At 38.9% G+C, this 15,738-nt stretch overlaps 3 protein-coding genes and 1 long non-coding RNA gene across 4 annotated transcripts; 2 read left to right on the top strand and 2 right to left on the bottom strand.

The window, feature by feature from the left end:
* Window positions 1-324: 324 nt before the first annotated feature.
* On the top strand, window positions 325-3,861 carry LOC133738345 (fructokinase-1). The gene is made up of 5 exons (XM_062165869.1): window positions 325-884; window positions 1,049-1,299; window positions 1,423-1,714; window positions 2,200-2,352; window positions 3,043-3,861. The coding sequence occupies exons 1-5, from the start codon at window positions 537-539 to the stop codon at window positions 3,427-3,429; spliced, it is 1,431 nt and encodes a 476-aa protein (XP_062021853.1). The 5' UTR covers window positions 325-536; the 3' UTR covers window positions 3,430-3,861.
* Window positions 3,862-4,757: 896 nt separating this feature from the next.
* LOC133738169 (uncharacterized) lies at window positions 4,758-8,193 on the top strand. The gene is made up of 3 exons (XM_062165624.1): window positions 4,758-4,857; window positions 4,986-5,063; window positions 5,575-8,193. The coding sequence occupies exon 3, from the start codon at window positions 5,681-5,683 to the stop codon at window positions 7,973-7,975; it is 2,295 nt and encodes a 764-aa protein (XP_062021608.1). The 5' UTR covers window positions 4,758-4,857; window positions 4,986-5,063; window positions 5,575-5,680; the 3' UTR covers window positions 7,976-8,193.
* A 1,973-nt stretch (window positions 8,194-10,166) lies between these two features.
* On the bottom strand, window positions 10,167-12,714 carry LOC133736243 (uncharacterized). The gene is made up of 3 exons (XR_009859467.1): window positions 11,654-12,714; window positions 11,481-11,534; window positions 10,167-10,682 (listed from the first exon to the last, which is right to left on the bottom strand). It is a non-coding gene; the product is annotated as an uncharacterized LOC133736243 (long non-coding RNA).
* A 205-nt stretch (window positions 12,715-12,919) lies between these two features.
* On the bottom strand, window positions 12,920-15,469 carry LOC133736240 (pentatricopeptide repeat-containing protein At3g22470, mitochondrial-like). Its single transcript, XM_062163682.1, has one exon. It carries the CDS (start codon window positions 15,395-15,397, stop codon window positions 13,529-13,531), a length of 1,869 nt encoding a protein of 622 aa, XP_062019666.1. The 5' UTR covers window positions 15,398-15,469; the 3' UTR covers window positions 12,920-13,528.
* Between the last annotated feature and the right edge of the window lie 269 nt (window positions 15,470-15,738).

Here is a 15,738-nt window from a genome sequence, read left to right on the forward strand (position 1 = left end):
GTCTGCTGGAGATCAAACTTAGCCTAAAATTAGTTAAATTTCAAATTTTTTTTGAAATAAGTATTCTGTTGGAAATGCTCTAATCACTTAAGAAAATGCGATTATAATGTTTCAAATAGATCAATCGGTCGTAGTATTATAGAAACTAATCGGTTTCAGTAAAGAATATCTTGAATAGAGCGACTTTATCACGTGACATGTGCGTCTACCTAAGATTTCAAAATCTCATCCTTATATTGATACTGTTATTAGGCGCAATATCAAAAATACCTTAAATCGCCTGACCATCATACTGAAGATCTTCTTCTCAATGCAGTAGTTTTTTTTTTCTCAATAATTTAAAAAAGGAGTCAAAAAAAAGAAGAAGAAGTGGAGAGATAACAACCGGTGGTGGTGTGGTGGGAGCAAACAACTGAAACTTGCAGAGCGTCCAAGTGGAGAAACCCAACCCGTTATTCCTTCACATTCCCATCCCCCATTTCTTCTTCTTCATTTCCTTGTCTCTCTCTCTCTCTGTGTATGTGAGCCTGGTCTGAATGCACACCATAACCCTCAAAACCCCAATCCCCTACCATGTACCCTCCCTTAAGTCCCACTCCATCTTCCCCCAAAACCCTAGACTAACCCGACCCCACCTCATTTTCCCGCCAGTTCACCACCGCCCCCACTCTCACTCCTCCGTCACCAAAGGCCTCGGCATCTCCGCCCCCGGCGCTCTCAACGGCTCCCTCCACTCCGAAAACCTCGCCGTTAAAGACATCGACGTCGCAACTCTCGGCAATCTCTGCGTCGATATCGTCCTCAACGTCCCCCAGTTGCCGCCGCCCGATGCCGACCGCCGCAAAGCTTACATGGACCGCCTATCCGCCTCGCCGCCCGATAAGGTAAAAAATCAATCTCTGCATTTGTCACCATTGAAATTAACCCCCTTTTTGATTCGATAGGTAATAGAGTTAGAGTTTGAATGTTTGTTGTGTGGAACCTTGAATAGTGTTTATATGTATGTGTTGGTAAATTTGTTGTCTTTGATCGTATGGATTTCATTTAGAAATACTGGGAAGCTGGTGGCAACTGCAATATGGCTATAGCAGCTGCCAGGCTGGGGCTTCGCTGCAATGCAATTGGCCATGTGGGTAATGAAGTGTATGGGCGGTTCTTATTAGATGTTCTTCGTGATGAAGGAATCCGTATGGTTGGGATGAATGAGGATACTGATGCTGACAGTTCACGTGCTTCTTCGTATGAGACGCTTTTGTGCTGGGTTCTTGTGGATCAGTTGCAAAGACATGGTTTTTGTAGGTACAAGTTTCCACATTTTTTTCGTGTCTTTCGGGTTTGTAGTTCAGTTCAGTCGGGTTACTATTCATTATTGTCTGCTATGTGGAGAATGCTGATCTGAATTTAACGTGTTTTGTTTGTCAGTCGAGCTGATTTCAGTAAGGAGCCTGCATTCAGTTGGTTGACCAAATTATCTGTACAAGTAAAGACGGCGATAAAACAGTCAAAGATCCTGTTCTGTAATGGTTATGGCTTTGACGAGCTCTCTCCTGCTGTAATAGCCTCAGCTGTAGAGTATGCTGTTGAAGTTGGAACAGCAATTTTTTTCGACCCTGGACCCCGCGGAAAGAGCCTCTCTGCTGGTACACCTGAGGAACAAGGAGCACTTAACCTGTTGTTGAGGATGAGTGACGTTCTTCTTCTAACTTCAGATGAGGTAAGTGCTTTTTATCTGCTGTGAATTGTTTTATGACTCGGAACATAGTTGCCAAATTGTTGATTTGTGATCTCTAGTGACACATGCCATGGTTCTGCATTGTTCATTGTTAATGGTCTCCAATTCCTTAGAAAAGTGTTAGATGGCAGATGTATGATCATTCTGTATGACTCTGTCAAAGTTGTGCATTTCATATTAACACGTAAATGACATATAAATCAAGATTGTGAACTGTTCTCTCTAGAAAAGAAATAGTGGGACAATGAAACATAAAAGAATTTTCCAATGGCACGAGTATACCTTTGATGCTGTTGGTGTAGGGTCCTTGCTAACCCCCGCTCCACCACTCACCCCTCTTCCTTGAAAGGAAAAGAAAGAACAAATTTTTTGTTTTAATATTGAAATCCTATCTTAAATTATGCTGCATACTCTTTAGTTATCTTGCTGCTCTGCTAACCCATTTACTGGTATTAATCATTTTTCAGGCTGAGTCATTGACTGGCATTAAAAACCCGATATTGGCAGGGCAGCAGTTGCTCAAGCAAGGGGTGCAAACAAAATGGGTGATTGTTAAAATGGGGCCAAAGGGTTCAATTCTCATAACCAAGTCTGGCATCTCTTGTGCACCAGCATTCAAAGTATCACTTTCTTACTTAACATTCTCTTATGACGTTGCCTTACTTTTTTACTAGCTGTTTTATGATATGGAACTGATACTGTGTTTCTAGATTTAAATCATATTTTTAGAATGGATTGATGGAAGGAGAATAGGACTTGAATTTGATAGCAGAGCTAGATGAGTTTAAAAAGACTATAAAACATCAAATAGAATGTACTATATACTACATACAATACAAATTTGAATGGATTTGGAATGACTGTAACATAGAATCATTTGAAATTTTTGTGTCCTTTATCTTTTGGATTCAGATATAGGTGTACTCTAGTAGATGATGTGCAACAGTCTAATCAAGCAATTTAATTATAATATTAAGAAATCCATATCATCCTTCCAAATGGACCCTATATGTATTTCTTTTTGTTCGATCACCATGGATCATGGAAGCCCTGTCATGCCGAATTCATGTTTTATAGTCAACAGCAGTTATATGCATGCTTGGGTAGGCGTATTTGCTATCTGTGTGAGTGTGTTTATGTGTATCTTGACCTTCCTGTTAATAATATTACTGGACCAGAATTTTGGCTGTAGATATTTAAGAGGTAGCAAATATGCATATCCTGTTGTTCTATCTGGTCTGAATCGTTCCAGCTTTCTTTATTGTCTGATGCAAGACTAAAACCTAAGTTTGTGCCCTGAAATGTGACAGGTAAAGGTCATGGACACTGTTGGATGCGGAGATAGTTTTGTAGCTGCCATTGCATATGGTTTCATCCACAATATGCCAATGGTAAATACATTAGCAATTGCAAATGCAGTGGGTGCTGCAACCGCCATGGGTTGTGGTGCTGGTAGGAATGTGGCGACATTGGATAAAGTACTTGAAATTGTGAAAGCTTCGAATCTTAATGAGGATGACGAATTTTGGAATGAAATATTTGATGAAAATTTGGGTGTTCAGGAAATTACTGCTCTCTCAAAATTGGTCATTAATGGAAGTGACAGTCAGCTGAATAGCGTCCCTTTGCAGAAGGTTGTATCTGAATTGCTTCCTAAGCTCAAATCTGCAGAGCTAGAGAGAAAAGTGCCATGTTGACAAATCATAACCCACATCACTGGGTCTTAGCAATGAACTTTGTTCTGTTGGAGCTATTTCATTCTCCAAGTCTGATTATACTGTTGCAGTTTCTACTTCCATGACATGAGGGCTGCCCTATACACAGTGAAACCACGCTGGGTTCATTGCAGAAGAAATGCTTGAAATTAGTGAGCTTTCATAGGTCGAAGTTTATCCTTTGAATTAGTAGGCGACGGTTTTGATCTGGTAAATCTAGGATGCTTTGGCACGACATAGGTTTGCACTTTTGCAGTTTGTCACTCCTGCACAGATGTTCCATTCTTTGCACCATTTCGACACAATGCCTATGTGGCTGGTGCCTTATTTTTCTTCTTGTATGTATTGAATTTTGTTTTGGTTAACTGTATGTATTGAATGTTCCGGTAAAGTATCTGCTTTTTGGCCCGATCATCAGTTCCTCTTATTTCTCAGACACCCGTCCTCTTCTGTTCTACAAACACATTTACAATATAACATCACAGGAACTGCTGTTTCAGCTGTTCGATTTGGTTTTGGCCTCTGAGTTCTATCTCAGTTCTATGTGGTCAATGCTAGTAAAGAGTTTTTCAGAAAGAGAAACAAGGAGGGAGGGCCTGGTTTTGATGTCAATTCGCAACAAAGCCGAGAAAGTGGTGGCGGAAGTACAAGAGTGCCCTTTCTCCGTCGCAATTTATAAATGCCCCTGTTGGTCGTAGCCCTCACCTTCTAAGAAACAACGAGCGTACCATCGCAGCATTTGCTGTCTTCCTTTAATGCCCTCCCCCCCCCCCTTCTCATTGGTTCTCACATCTCGTGATAGCAATGAGTGATCCTAAAAGATGATGGAGACAACTAACCTAACAAAGATAAAGGCTTCTATTTAATCTAAATAGAACCATAGTAAAGTTAACGGATCAGATTGTACACAATTATCCGATACATAAAGAAGAAGATGAAGATAATAGTAAAATAAGGGCACCAACTATCTAGCATAATATATAATAATATTTAAAGAGTGATTCGTTACTTTATTCATATATTTTTATTCAGACTCTGATATTTGTAACATAACTTGCAATTCTAAATTCGACTCCATTCATATCTCACAAGTAATTTTTTTAATTAACATGCAAAGTTATATGTATTTTTTCTTTTCATAATTATTATATCGATCTTTAAGGAGAAAAAAAAAAAGGAGATTTAAAAATCAAGAAAATATATAGTTTATTTTCATTGTAATCTCCAAAAGTAGAATCAAAAGCGGAGAAGGTGAGGGGGCCAATATCGGAATTTCGAAAAAAATAGAGGAGAAGAAGAACTAGGATGACATAAATACCCTGGAAATTGGGTAACCCTAGAATCTCCGAAGTCCATTGCGCTGCCCCTGCAAAATTTCTGTTCCATCTTCTCTACCCTTCCTTGTTTCAGGTTTGTTTTCCCTCTCACCCACCCGCCCAAACACACTCACTCTCTCTCTCTTTTTTCCTTTGAATTCAATTTATTATTTTTCCATTAATACCCTTCTTGCTCATACTTTGTTGGCTTTGATTTTGCAGGTTCACTCTTTGAGCTTCAGCTTCTTCTTCTTCTTCTTCTTCTTCTTCTTCTTGTTGGTTCTGGGCAGACTTAATTCTGTGAGTTCTAACCCACTTTTTGCTTAATTGCCTAGAAACTCTGTAAAGTTTGATTCTTTATGTTCCTCAACTCAATTACAGTGAACCCAATTGGTTTCTGGGTTCAAACTTGATTTCAATTTCGGTTCGTTTGTTTGCGATTTCTCGCAAACCCATTAGAGTATAGCATAGCATATTGAGTTTCATACTTGAGTTGAATAGAAAACCAGTCAGAATATCATGAATTGTTTAATCTGCCCTGTTCATGTTTCTGTTTGTAGTCAAAGAGTTCAGTTTTCCTCTCTTGGGTTTTCAGCTTATTGATTTAGTAATTCAATCATTCAATAGAGGATACTAAATGTACTGATCTCGATCTAGTTGGACTAATTTCACTGATTCCCTAAGACATTTAGATTTAGGTGATGTACTGTAGTTGTACTATAGTTTGGAATATATAGATAGTATCTCATTGTTCAGTGTCCTTGGTGAAAAGAATATTAATTTGATTCAAAACGCATTGTTTGTGACACAGGTCTACTTCAGAACAGTGACACATAGTAGGCAGAACCTTTTTCAGCTGTAGGCCAAACATTTGATTGAATTGGAAGGGTTTGGTTCTGCTAATCTTGGGGCTTGTAATGGCAAATGATAATCTAATCATTGGGCAGAGTCGTGATTTTCCGTTGAGTCAGAATCCACAGCTGGGACTGGGGCATGATCACAGTATGATTATGGGCCAAAGTCATAATTTTGCACTGGGACAAACCCATGATCAGGATTTGGAAGTAGGGCATGGTACTAATGATGATAAGCAGGGTCTTAGAGATGCCCATGAGCATGGATTAGCTTATGACCAGACAAACGAACATGTGATAGCTCTACAAGATATACAGAATCTTGAAGAAGAAGAAGCTTTGGGGTTGGATCAGGATAATGATCTTGAACCCGATCAAGAGAATATTGATGTTAACAGCCATGATAGTGATCTTGGTCTTAGCGTGGTGAATCACGAGTTGGGTTTGATGGATAGTCATGAATTGGCTGTTGCGGAGAACCATGATCTTTCTGAAAATTTAGATTTAGAGATGGATCAAAATCAGCACATGAGTATTCTACCTGTCTCAGGCATGTCATTGGAGCAGTCTGAGAGTATGGATAGTCCTCCTGTTCTTCAGTGTCGAGCGCTAGCTAATTCTAATCACCAGCTGGCTGTTGGGCAAGAGTTTCCTGATGTCCAGAGCTGTCGAAGGGCACTTAGAGATGCAGCTATTGCGCTTCACTTTGAGATACAGACAGTCAAGTCTGATAAAACTCGTTTCACTGCCAAATGTGCAAGTGAAGGATGCTCTTGGCGAATTCATGCTGCAAAGCTTCCAGGTGTACCTACCTTCTCAATAAGGACCATTCATGAAGAACACACTTGTCGTGGAATCACCCATCTTGGTCATCAGCAAGCCTCCGTCCAGTGGGTGGCAAATACTGTGGAACAACGCTTGAGGGAAAATCCTAATTGCAAGCCAAAAGAGATACTAGAAGAGATCCACCGCGTTCATGGGATTGCGTTAACATATAAGCAGGCATGGAGGGGGAAGGAACGGCTCATGGCTGCTGTTCGTGGATCTTTTGAAGAAGATTATCGCCTCCTTCCTCAATATTGTGAACAGATCAGAAGGACCAATCCAGGAAGTATTGCCCAGGTTTATGGGAATCCTGATGATAACTCCTTCCAACGTCTATTTGTATCATTACATGCATCAATATATGGATTTTTGAATGCATGTCGGCCTCTTCTTGGACTTGATAGAGTTCCTCTGAAAAGCAAGTATCTTGGGACTTTGCTTTTTGCCACTGGATTTGATGGAGAGGGAGCTTTATTTCCATTGGCATTTGGAGTGGTGGATGAAGAGAACGATGAGAATTGGATGTGGTTCCTCTCCGAGATTCGGGTCCTACTAGAAAATTATGCAGAGTACATGCCAAGGCTTACAATTTTGTCTGATAGGCGGCAGGGTATTGTTGATGGAGTGGAAGCAAACTTCCCAACTGCTTTTCATGGGTTTTGTTTGCAGCATTTAAGCGACAGTTTACGGAAGGAATTTAATAGTACTCCGCTTGTTAATCTTCTATGGGAGGCTGCTTATGCTCTTACTCACTTTGAATGTGAACAAAAAATTATGGAAATTGAAGAGATCTCTCCGGAAGCAGCCCAATGGATTAGACAAATTGCACCAACGTTGTGGGCAACAGCATATTTTGAGGGTACAAGGTTTGGACAGTTGACGGCTAATTGGGCCGAATCTTTAAATTCTTGGATAGCAGAGGCATCTGGGCTTCCAATAATTCAGTTGATGGAGTGTATCCGACGGCATCTGATGACTTGGTTCAATGAGCGTCGTGAAATGAGCATGCAGTGGACAAACATACTTGTTCCTTCTGCTGAAAGCTCTGTGACAAAGGCAGTTGAGCTTTCTCACCCATTCAATGCTTTCCGTGGAAATGATGCTGATTTCGAAGTTAGGTTCCCTGAAGGATCACATATAGTGGATATTCGTAACCGTAGATGTACATGTAATGGATGGCAGTTCTGTGGGTTGCCATGTTCTCATGCCGTGGCAGCTCTCCGCTCTTGTGGGCAGAATGTGTTTCGGTTCACTGAAAGTTGTTTCACTGTGACAAATTATCGCAAAGCCTACTCGGAGACAATACATCCTATTCCAGACAGAACTCTTTGGAAGGAGATGGCTGGATTTGAAGATGAAGCCAATGGAAGTTTATGGGTCACGATTAACCCACCAAAGTCGCTTCGGCCACCTAGCCGACCAAGGAAAAGGCGAATTCGCGCAGAAGATGCTGGTCGTGCTAAACGAGTGGTGCATTGCAGCCGCTGCAATCAGACTGGACATTTTCGAACAACTTGTTCAGCTCCCATATAGTTCCTCGATACTGTGCAAAGAAGATATACACTTTTCTAATTTAAATTTCTTTTTCTTTTTCTTTTTCATTTTCTTTTTTGGATTTTCTCTCTTGATTTGTATTCTTTTCTGTGTTCATAGAGTTAAATCAGAGATCTTAGGCATTTGACATTCGCATTATCATTGTTCAGTAAGACAGTAACTTTGTTTCAGGTCTTAAAGATAAGGTTTTAGTTCAATTTTTGTCCTGGATTAATTTTTGCACCTCGATCCCCAGATGGCTCTTTTGACTTGTATAACATCAAGCCACTAGTTTTTCTTTGTATTTGCTTCAAGGATGTGAAAATGCTTGTAAGTTTCCAATAATCATAGCAGACATGAAGAAAGTCCCTAATCAGAAGTTCAAGCAAGAAGTCAACAGAAAAAAAAAGTCCGAAACTTTTGAGGAAGTTGAATATATGCAAGTCAAATATCACAGCCGTGTCAGACATGGGATTGTTTTTAATACAGATTGCTAGAAGGTTAACTAGGTCCAGTTTACTTGTGATACTGATTGTCAATATTTTAAGGCGGGCGATGGAGAGGGGCTAAGACTTAGATGTTTAGGCGGATTTTAATTTTAATCTAATTTTATTATGCAACTAATAGTGCATGCTTAAAACAAAAATATACTTTTACTGTTGAAGCATAAATATGCAAAACAGAATGATTATATAACATACTGTAATTGATTAAAAACATAGAGAAAATCCTTTGTCTGCCCTTTTAGGCAATCTTAATTCCTTATTCGATTCTTTTGCGATTTTCAATTAACCGAGACATATAGCCAGCAATTAGCGTCTAGGCAGGGCCTAAGCAACCGCCCACGAGGATTTTTAGAACGCTGCTGATTGTACAAGTTTTAAGCTGAAAATTAGGGAGAACATGCTTCAAATGTGGGAATATAGTGCTACTTGGAAAAGCGTTTTGACTTGTGCTTGGAGCATATGATGATCTTTGATATGCATGAAGGTAATGATTCCATCAGATTCTGGTTCCTCATTAAAATTTGATTGAGTCTGCTACTTTTGGTAGTAACATATACATATACTTGATTAGGCCACCAATTTCAAACAAATATATTAAAAAGCTCATTTCGATTTCATTCCCTATAAGGACTAATTTGTTTATTTCACTTTTGCATTATGTATCGCCTCATAATATTTATGTTGTGGTTTTCTACTCATTTTTCTTAATTATTAAGGACCACTTAACCGGAGAGTTAGAGACATATTTATTGCGATTTTACCTACATGGACAAACTAAGAGCACAAAACTCTATATGGATTGGCTTCGTTCACACACCAATCACTTTATAAACCTCCGTCAATCGATACGATTCATTTTATTGTAAGAGTAAATACACTAAATTCTTGGATCGATGAGTAGGGTTCGATTTTTCTTATGTGAAATGGATGTCAACATACTAAGAGGATTGATACACAAAACCAATTCATGTGAGACATTCTAAAGGACCAACGTAATCACCAGATTATGACATATGTGGAAAAACTGGAATACTAAAAGGTGGATCAAGACAAAACATTAGCTGGTGCATATTATGCATAATGACTTTACATCCCACCTTTGTTTCTGTCCCTTTGGCTTTTCTTTACCTTTAAATTAATTCTTTGGTTGTGTTACTAATGGCTTTAACGTACAGGCTAGGCCAATGTGTGTTAAGCTTGGGATTTAAGCTTGGCATCACATTTTCTGCTATTTGCTGCGTACATTATGCATGCCATCATTGATGTTGAAGGTTCTCTTCTCCACCTGCTCTCACCGTCCCTTTACTCTAGTGGCAAGCAAAAGACATATCCTTTGCTTGAGACTTGCAATAAACCAATTAAGGTCAAGATCCTTCAAGGTTCAAACTAATTTTGAACTGTATCATGGTTTATGATTTGTTTATGTTTTTTGCCATATATACATGGCATTAGTCCAAGATTGATTAGCTTTGATGTTAAAAGCAGCTTAAAGACTAGATTGTATACAATTTGGGTTGACCTTTCTCTCACAATTCACAATTAGATGCATGAGGAGAAAAATTAAATAACCTTTGAGGTCAGTTTCATAATTATAGGGCAATGTTATTCACACTTCATATTTTTACGAATGGTTAAATATAACCTGCATATAAAGTCCTCAGATTTGGCTATGTGAATGTATGAAAAGCAAGGTTAGGCAGGGGTGTAGAAAGTGGACTCCATGTCCACGACATGTGACTGGGGAAATTAAGAATCTCGTTATTTTCATCCTTACATTACGTATATATAAGGACCCCATGAAATATATACAATGCATGGCCATATCAAATCCACCTCTCTCTCTCTCTCTCTAGATGTCATCTCTCTCTTTCTCTCCCTAACAGTTGAGGTGAATGTCGTCTGGTTCGAAATCTTTCTGTGAGCTTAAACATGATCTATCAGGAAGATTTCGGACCAGGCTTCATTCCCCTCAAACTAGGAGAAATACACACACCTCATGCACTGATGAAGACCTCCTAGCTAGCGGTATATGTTCTGTGTTCTGAAGAACATAACAGGTTAGCTGTTATGCAGAAGCAGAGATCTTCATTGATAAAGTAGAGATCGAGTAGCTCGAATTGGCAACCGGAGCAAGCAAACATCAGGTAATTTGTACGAGGCAGCTTTCTTTTCCATCTCTTCCATGCTTAGCTCAACCTAATCTGTTGACAAAGATGTAAAGTGCCGATGTGTGAAGTGTGAACAGATGAAGTAAGGAATGAAATTCTGGCTTGATTGCAATTCCTTCTATCTCTTAATATATGAAGGTTGTTTTTGAGAAATAGGGAAAAGATAGACTAATTAATGACAGTAAAATCTCAGAAACATTCCAGGCTCATCTGCAAACATGCATATGACTTCTTCATGAGCTGAGCTTTAAGTTTATATTTATATATATGCCAAACCACACCTGCAAGATGGAGCAGGTCAACCCCATATAGGGGGGAGTTAAAAAAAATGAAAATAATGAATTCCATGGTGGCTCAGATTCACATGTGATGCTCAGAAATTCAGGTGGGTCAATCTCCTTGGACATTAGCTTCTCAATTGCTGCTAGATGTGATCTTGTTTTGTCCGGATTGTAAAGGAAAAAACATGCACAAGCGCTCAGTAGTAGTGTATCCACAAAGAGAGATCACAAGTGCAAAATTGAGATATGTATACTTGTAAAGTATGATGAGTTATAATGTGGTTCTGATTTTCATGTTGAAAGTAAGGTTTGGAATCCAAGTACTTGTTTGTGGGGTTTGTTAGGACTCAAGAGGGATGAAAATTGGGGATGAAAAGATCAGAGTGAGAAAAAGCAAGGGGTGCCAACCAATACCACCTTGTCTGCTTATGTCTATTTACTCATGCATGCTATGAAAAGCTGTTTCATGAATAGTGCTACCAAAATCATAGCAATGAGACTAAGCTATAAGAATCTACTCTATGTACTAGTTTTATGATGGAGTTCATACTGGTCCTCCTGGCAGTGAAGTTCTTGATGACTCTGCTCTCAGTCCTTTCTCAACCTTCAAAATTGCACTCGATCAGACCAAAAAAAAAAAAAAAAAAATTCAAAATTGCACAATCAGAATAATAACTCTGTTGCAAAAGCTAACATTCATAGAGTAAGCATTATAAATTTTACCCCAATTTTTTGTACTTGGCAGGGGAAACAAGGACTTTCAAAATGAACAACAGGAGGAAACAAATGATTTGGCAGGGGAAAGAGGCCAAACTAAGTACCTAACATAGATCTTCACAAGGTTAAAGTTGGGTTGTGAACATATGATATAATCGATTACTTTATTGACTTACCAACTAATGATACTAAAAAGCAGACAACAACAAACATAGAAATCTATTCAAAGGACGCGTCTTTATGGACTAGTCTTCCCTGAATGACCTACACACCTTTAATGGGGTTCAAATCATCAACAAGATTGATTAAGCTCTTATCTCCACAATCATTTAGGTCTCACCATCCAAGTAGAATGTAAAAGATAAGAGGTAGTAGCTTTTACCATCTAAACTATGAGCCCTCACAATCTGCTGGTCTTCTATATGCTCTAAGGAAACCTTCATTACAGCAACAGCCTACCTTAATGACCCATCAACATAAAGGAAAACTTTGTTTAGTGGATTGCGCACCAAAGATCAGCGAAATGGGACCCTTAAGTTATCATTTCAACTACTTTAATTGCTGAATGACAGTGAAAAATTTTCTGAATGACTCCGGCAATGTCTAAGTTTGATTGGAGAGAGAGTGAGAGAGGTTGAGGGAGATCTGATAACATGGGTAATTGGTAAAGTAGATTAGGCTTAAATCCTTTGGGAGAGTCTTTCCGGTCTCAGCATTGTTGTTTCCTTCAAAAATGGAAACTACTTGTATTCATGTGGGTGTGATCATTGTTCATGTTGGACGATGAATCTCGAGCATGGTGAAAAAAAATATTCACTTTTATTAGTTAGAGTTTTTCTAGTTCCCCATCTAAAGTTTTTTAGTTCCCCATCAACCAGGCATAGCAAAAGACGAGTAAGAAGCTAACCAGGCATAGCAAAAGACGAGTAAGAAGCTAATGTTAAGCTTAGGGCAAAGCAGTAAGGTCAGCTGAGAAAGGGGATACCTCTAAGTCTGTAATCTATGAATACGCCAAGTATACTCGTATATAGACACATGCACTATAATACCCTACTACATTTCACCCATCTTACCCCAATTAGATAGGCCAAGACTCTCAAACCATTTCATCCTGCGTCTTTTTGATGGTCAGGACTTGGGTTAAACATTTTCTTTTTCTGCAACGAAATGGATTGGAGATTTTGCCAGCCTGCAATCATAAACAGGGAATACTTTGTGCTCATCAAGAAAAGAAATCACACAAAAGGCTAGGGAAGGACTTGCAGCAGAGAATATATTGTAAAATTCCAATTCTTATTAAATGCTCATCAAGAATAAAAATCCATGTACAATGAATGCAATGGAAAGAAGTTAGAACCTGTATTACAACATTATCAAGTAGAATATGGGATGGACTGGTTACTACAACTTCGCAGATCACAACATTGAAATGAAGTCTATAGAACAATGTAGGTAAGCATTTCTTCTAGTAACACCAGAACAATGTAGGTAAGCATTTTTTCTAGTAACACCATTTCACAGTAGAAGAGACTAGGAGAAAAATGAAATTCTGATATGTATAGCCCGAGCATCATATCTTGTTTCTTGCAACCTTGATTTATGCGAGTCACACGCAGACTGCAGTCACTAATGAATGCAAGTTCAAATCCATCACACTTGACCATCAATCTGATCTTCCCTCTAAGATTCCACTGCTACAGTTTTTTGTACATAATACAATAAACAATTAGCAAACGAGACAATGGCAAATGCAACTTCACCGTTTCTAATTTCTGGCTAAATGTGTGAGCAACTGCGCAACCAGAATTAGAAGAACTCCATATAAGGAGTAATAACTGAAGATCATGCAAGTGACTTGAAATTTGTCACCTCAGCTTTCAATTAGCTACTGGCAGGAAATGTTGGAAGCCAGTCCAAACATTTCCGATAGCTTTCATCCTTTGAGAGCAAGTCTATGACAATGGAGGTTGTAGAGTTATCTGGTGACAGATTTCTTTCCGACATCTTATGAAGAAGTTCAACAACCTTTTCCAAGTTATTAGTTTGGCAGAAACCACGCATAAGGGTATTATAAGTGACGATGTTTGGAGCACAACCCTTTTCTTCCATTTCCAAAAACAAACCATTTGCCTTTTCGAGTTGCCCTTCTATACAGAGCCCATGAATCATCATGCTATATGTTATAACATCTGGTACCAGGCCTTTTTTTGACATTTTGTGATATAGGTCCCAAGCAATTTCGAGCTTCCGTGCCTTACAATACCCATTAATAAGTGAATTAAAAATTTCTACACTAAGTTCACAGCTGCTGCTATTTTCTAAAGTATGAAATATTTCCATTGCCTCTGGTATGCAATCATTTTTGCAAAGCCTGTCCAACAATATTTTATATGTAGATGAACTAGGTAGCACGTTCTGAGTTTGCATCTCAGCAAACAGCTTCTGTGCATCCTGAACTCTTCCCAACTTAAACAGACCAGTTAATAAGGCATTATAAGTTACTACAGTTGGCCTAACTCCTCTGCGGACCATTTCCTCGTAAACATTGACAGCTTCATGTATCTTCCAATTCTTGCAGTATCCATTGATCAACACATTGTAGCTAACAGCATCAGGTTGACACCCTCTACTTGAAATAGTATGAAACAGCTCTCTCGCTTCATTAAGGCAACCCACCAAACAGAAGCCATCTATCAAAGTGTTGTATGTAAATAAATCAGGACTAATGCCTCTGTGTACCATAAGCTTTAGCAAATCACTGCTCTCTTTCACATTTCCCCTTCTGCAAAGTGCCGCTATTAGCACATTGAACGTCACGAGATTAGGCTTGATACCGCAATGCACCATCTCATGTAACAGAGCTTTACCCGCTTCCCACTTTTCATAATAGTACAAACCATGTATCAGAGCACTATACACAACCACATCAGGAAGAATCCCTCTATCTTTCATTTCTAAGAAAAGCTCTTTTGCCTCATCTATCATGCCATCCTTACAAAGCCTATCGATAATAATCCCATAAGTCACCACATTTGGCTTACAATAAACACCAAATCCGCCATTCCCCTTAGCCATATCTTCATGTAACCTAAGTGCCACGCTAGTCTTTCCTGCCCTGCACAACCCATTAATCAAAGTACCACAAGTCATCACAGTAGGCTGACACTGAAACTTAATCATTTTCTCCAACAACCTCACTGCCTCATCAATCCTATCCTCCATACAAAACCCTTTAACCAAAGAAGTAAAAGTAACAGCACTTGGTTTATAACCCCTCCTAATCATACTTCCCAGAGCCACCAAAGCATCACAAACCCGTTTCACATTACAAAAGCAATTCAGCAAAATATTAAGCGTAATGAAATCAGGCAATAACCCAGAAGATGTTGACTTGATGCAAAATGAGAAAACATGAGAGTAGTGCTTACTCTTGGCAAGTCCACCTAATAAACGATTGAACGAGGCCATTGGAGGAACAGGTTGCATAAGAATCATGCGGTCAAAATAGTGAAGTGCTTCATTGAGAGTGAAATTACCTGACTTGAAGTTTGTGTGGAGGAAATTTTCAAGTGGGGTTTGGATTGGAACACTGGGAATTGGTGTTTCTGTTGTGGTTGTGGGATATGAAGAAGTGGATCTAGCTGTAACTTGGTTTGCGAAGAATAAAGATGAAAGCTTGGTTGAATTTGAAGAAGTGGGTCTTTCTGGGTTCGTGAATAAAGATGAAAGCTTGCCTTTTGAACATGACATCTCGTAGCAGAAACACTAGTTGCAGAGCTTCAAGCCTTCAAGTCTCCAACTGATCACCAACCTGTTTTGTTACTTTTTTTAAAAACCCGAAAAAGAAAACCGACGGCCCAAATTAATTCCTAGCCCACATGACGCAAATAAATAAATAAATAAATAAATAAATAAATAAATAATTATAAATAAGCGGCTTGCCTGCGTGTTAACGCGCTTTGTGTTTCCGCGTGGTTTTCAAGTTTCCCAATCCAAGTAGGATGAGGAAAGATAATCGAATCGTCTATAAGGGTGTGTCCTATAACGTTTTATGAAATTATTTTTGTAATACTGGATTGTAGAATGAAAAT

Source organism: Rosa rugosa, chromosome 3 (genome assembly GCF_958449725.1).
Source record: "Rosa rugosa chromosome 3, drRosRugo1.1, whole genome shotgun sequence".
Classification (NCBI taxonomy): Eukaryota; Viridiplantae; Streptophyta; class Magnoliopsida; order Rosales; family Rosaceae; genus Rosa; species Rosa rugosa.

Coding starts and splice junctions, on each gene's coding strand:
- LOC133738169 (XM_062165624.1), top strand. CDS start 5,681: ATGGCAAATGATAATCTAATCATTGGGCAGAGTCGTGATTTTCCGTTG.
- LOC133738345 (XM_062165869.1), top strand. CDS start 537: ATGCACACCATAACCCTCAAAACCCCAATCCCCTACCATGTACCCTCC. Junction 885..1,048: donor CCGCCTCGCCGCCCGATAAG/GTAAAAAATCAA, acceptor GATTTCATTTAG/AAATACTGGGAAGCTGGTGG. Junction 1,300..1,422: donor CAAAGACATGGTTTTTGTAG/GTACAAGTTTCC, acceptor TTTGTTTGTCAG/TCGAGCTGATTTCAGTAAGG.
- LOC133736240 (XM_062163682.1), bottom strand. CDS start 15,397: ATGTCATGTTCAAAAGGCAAGCTTTCATCTTTATTCACGAACCCAGAA.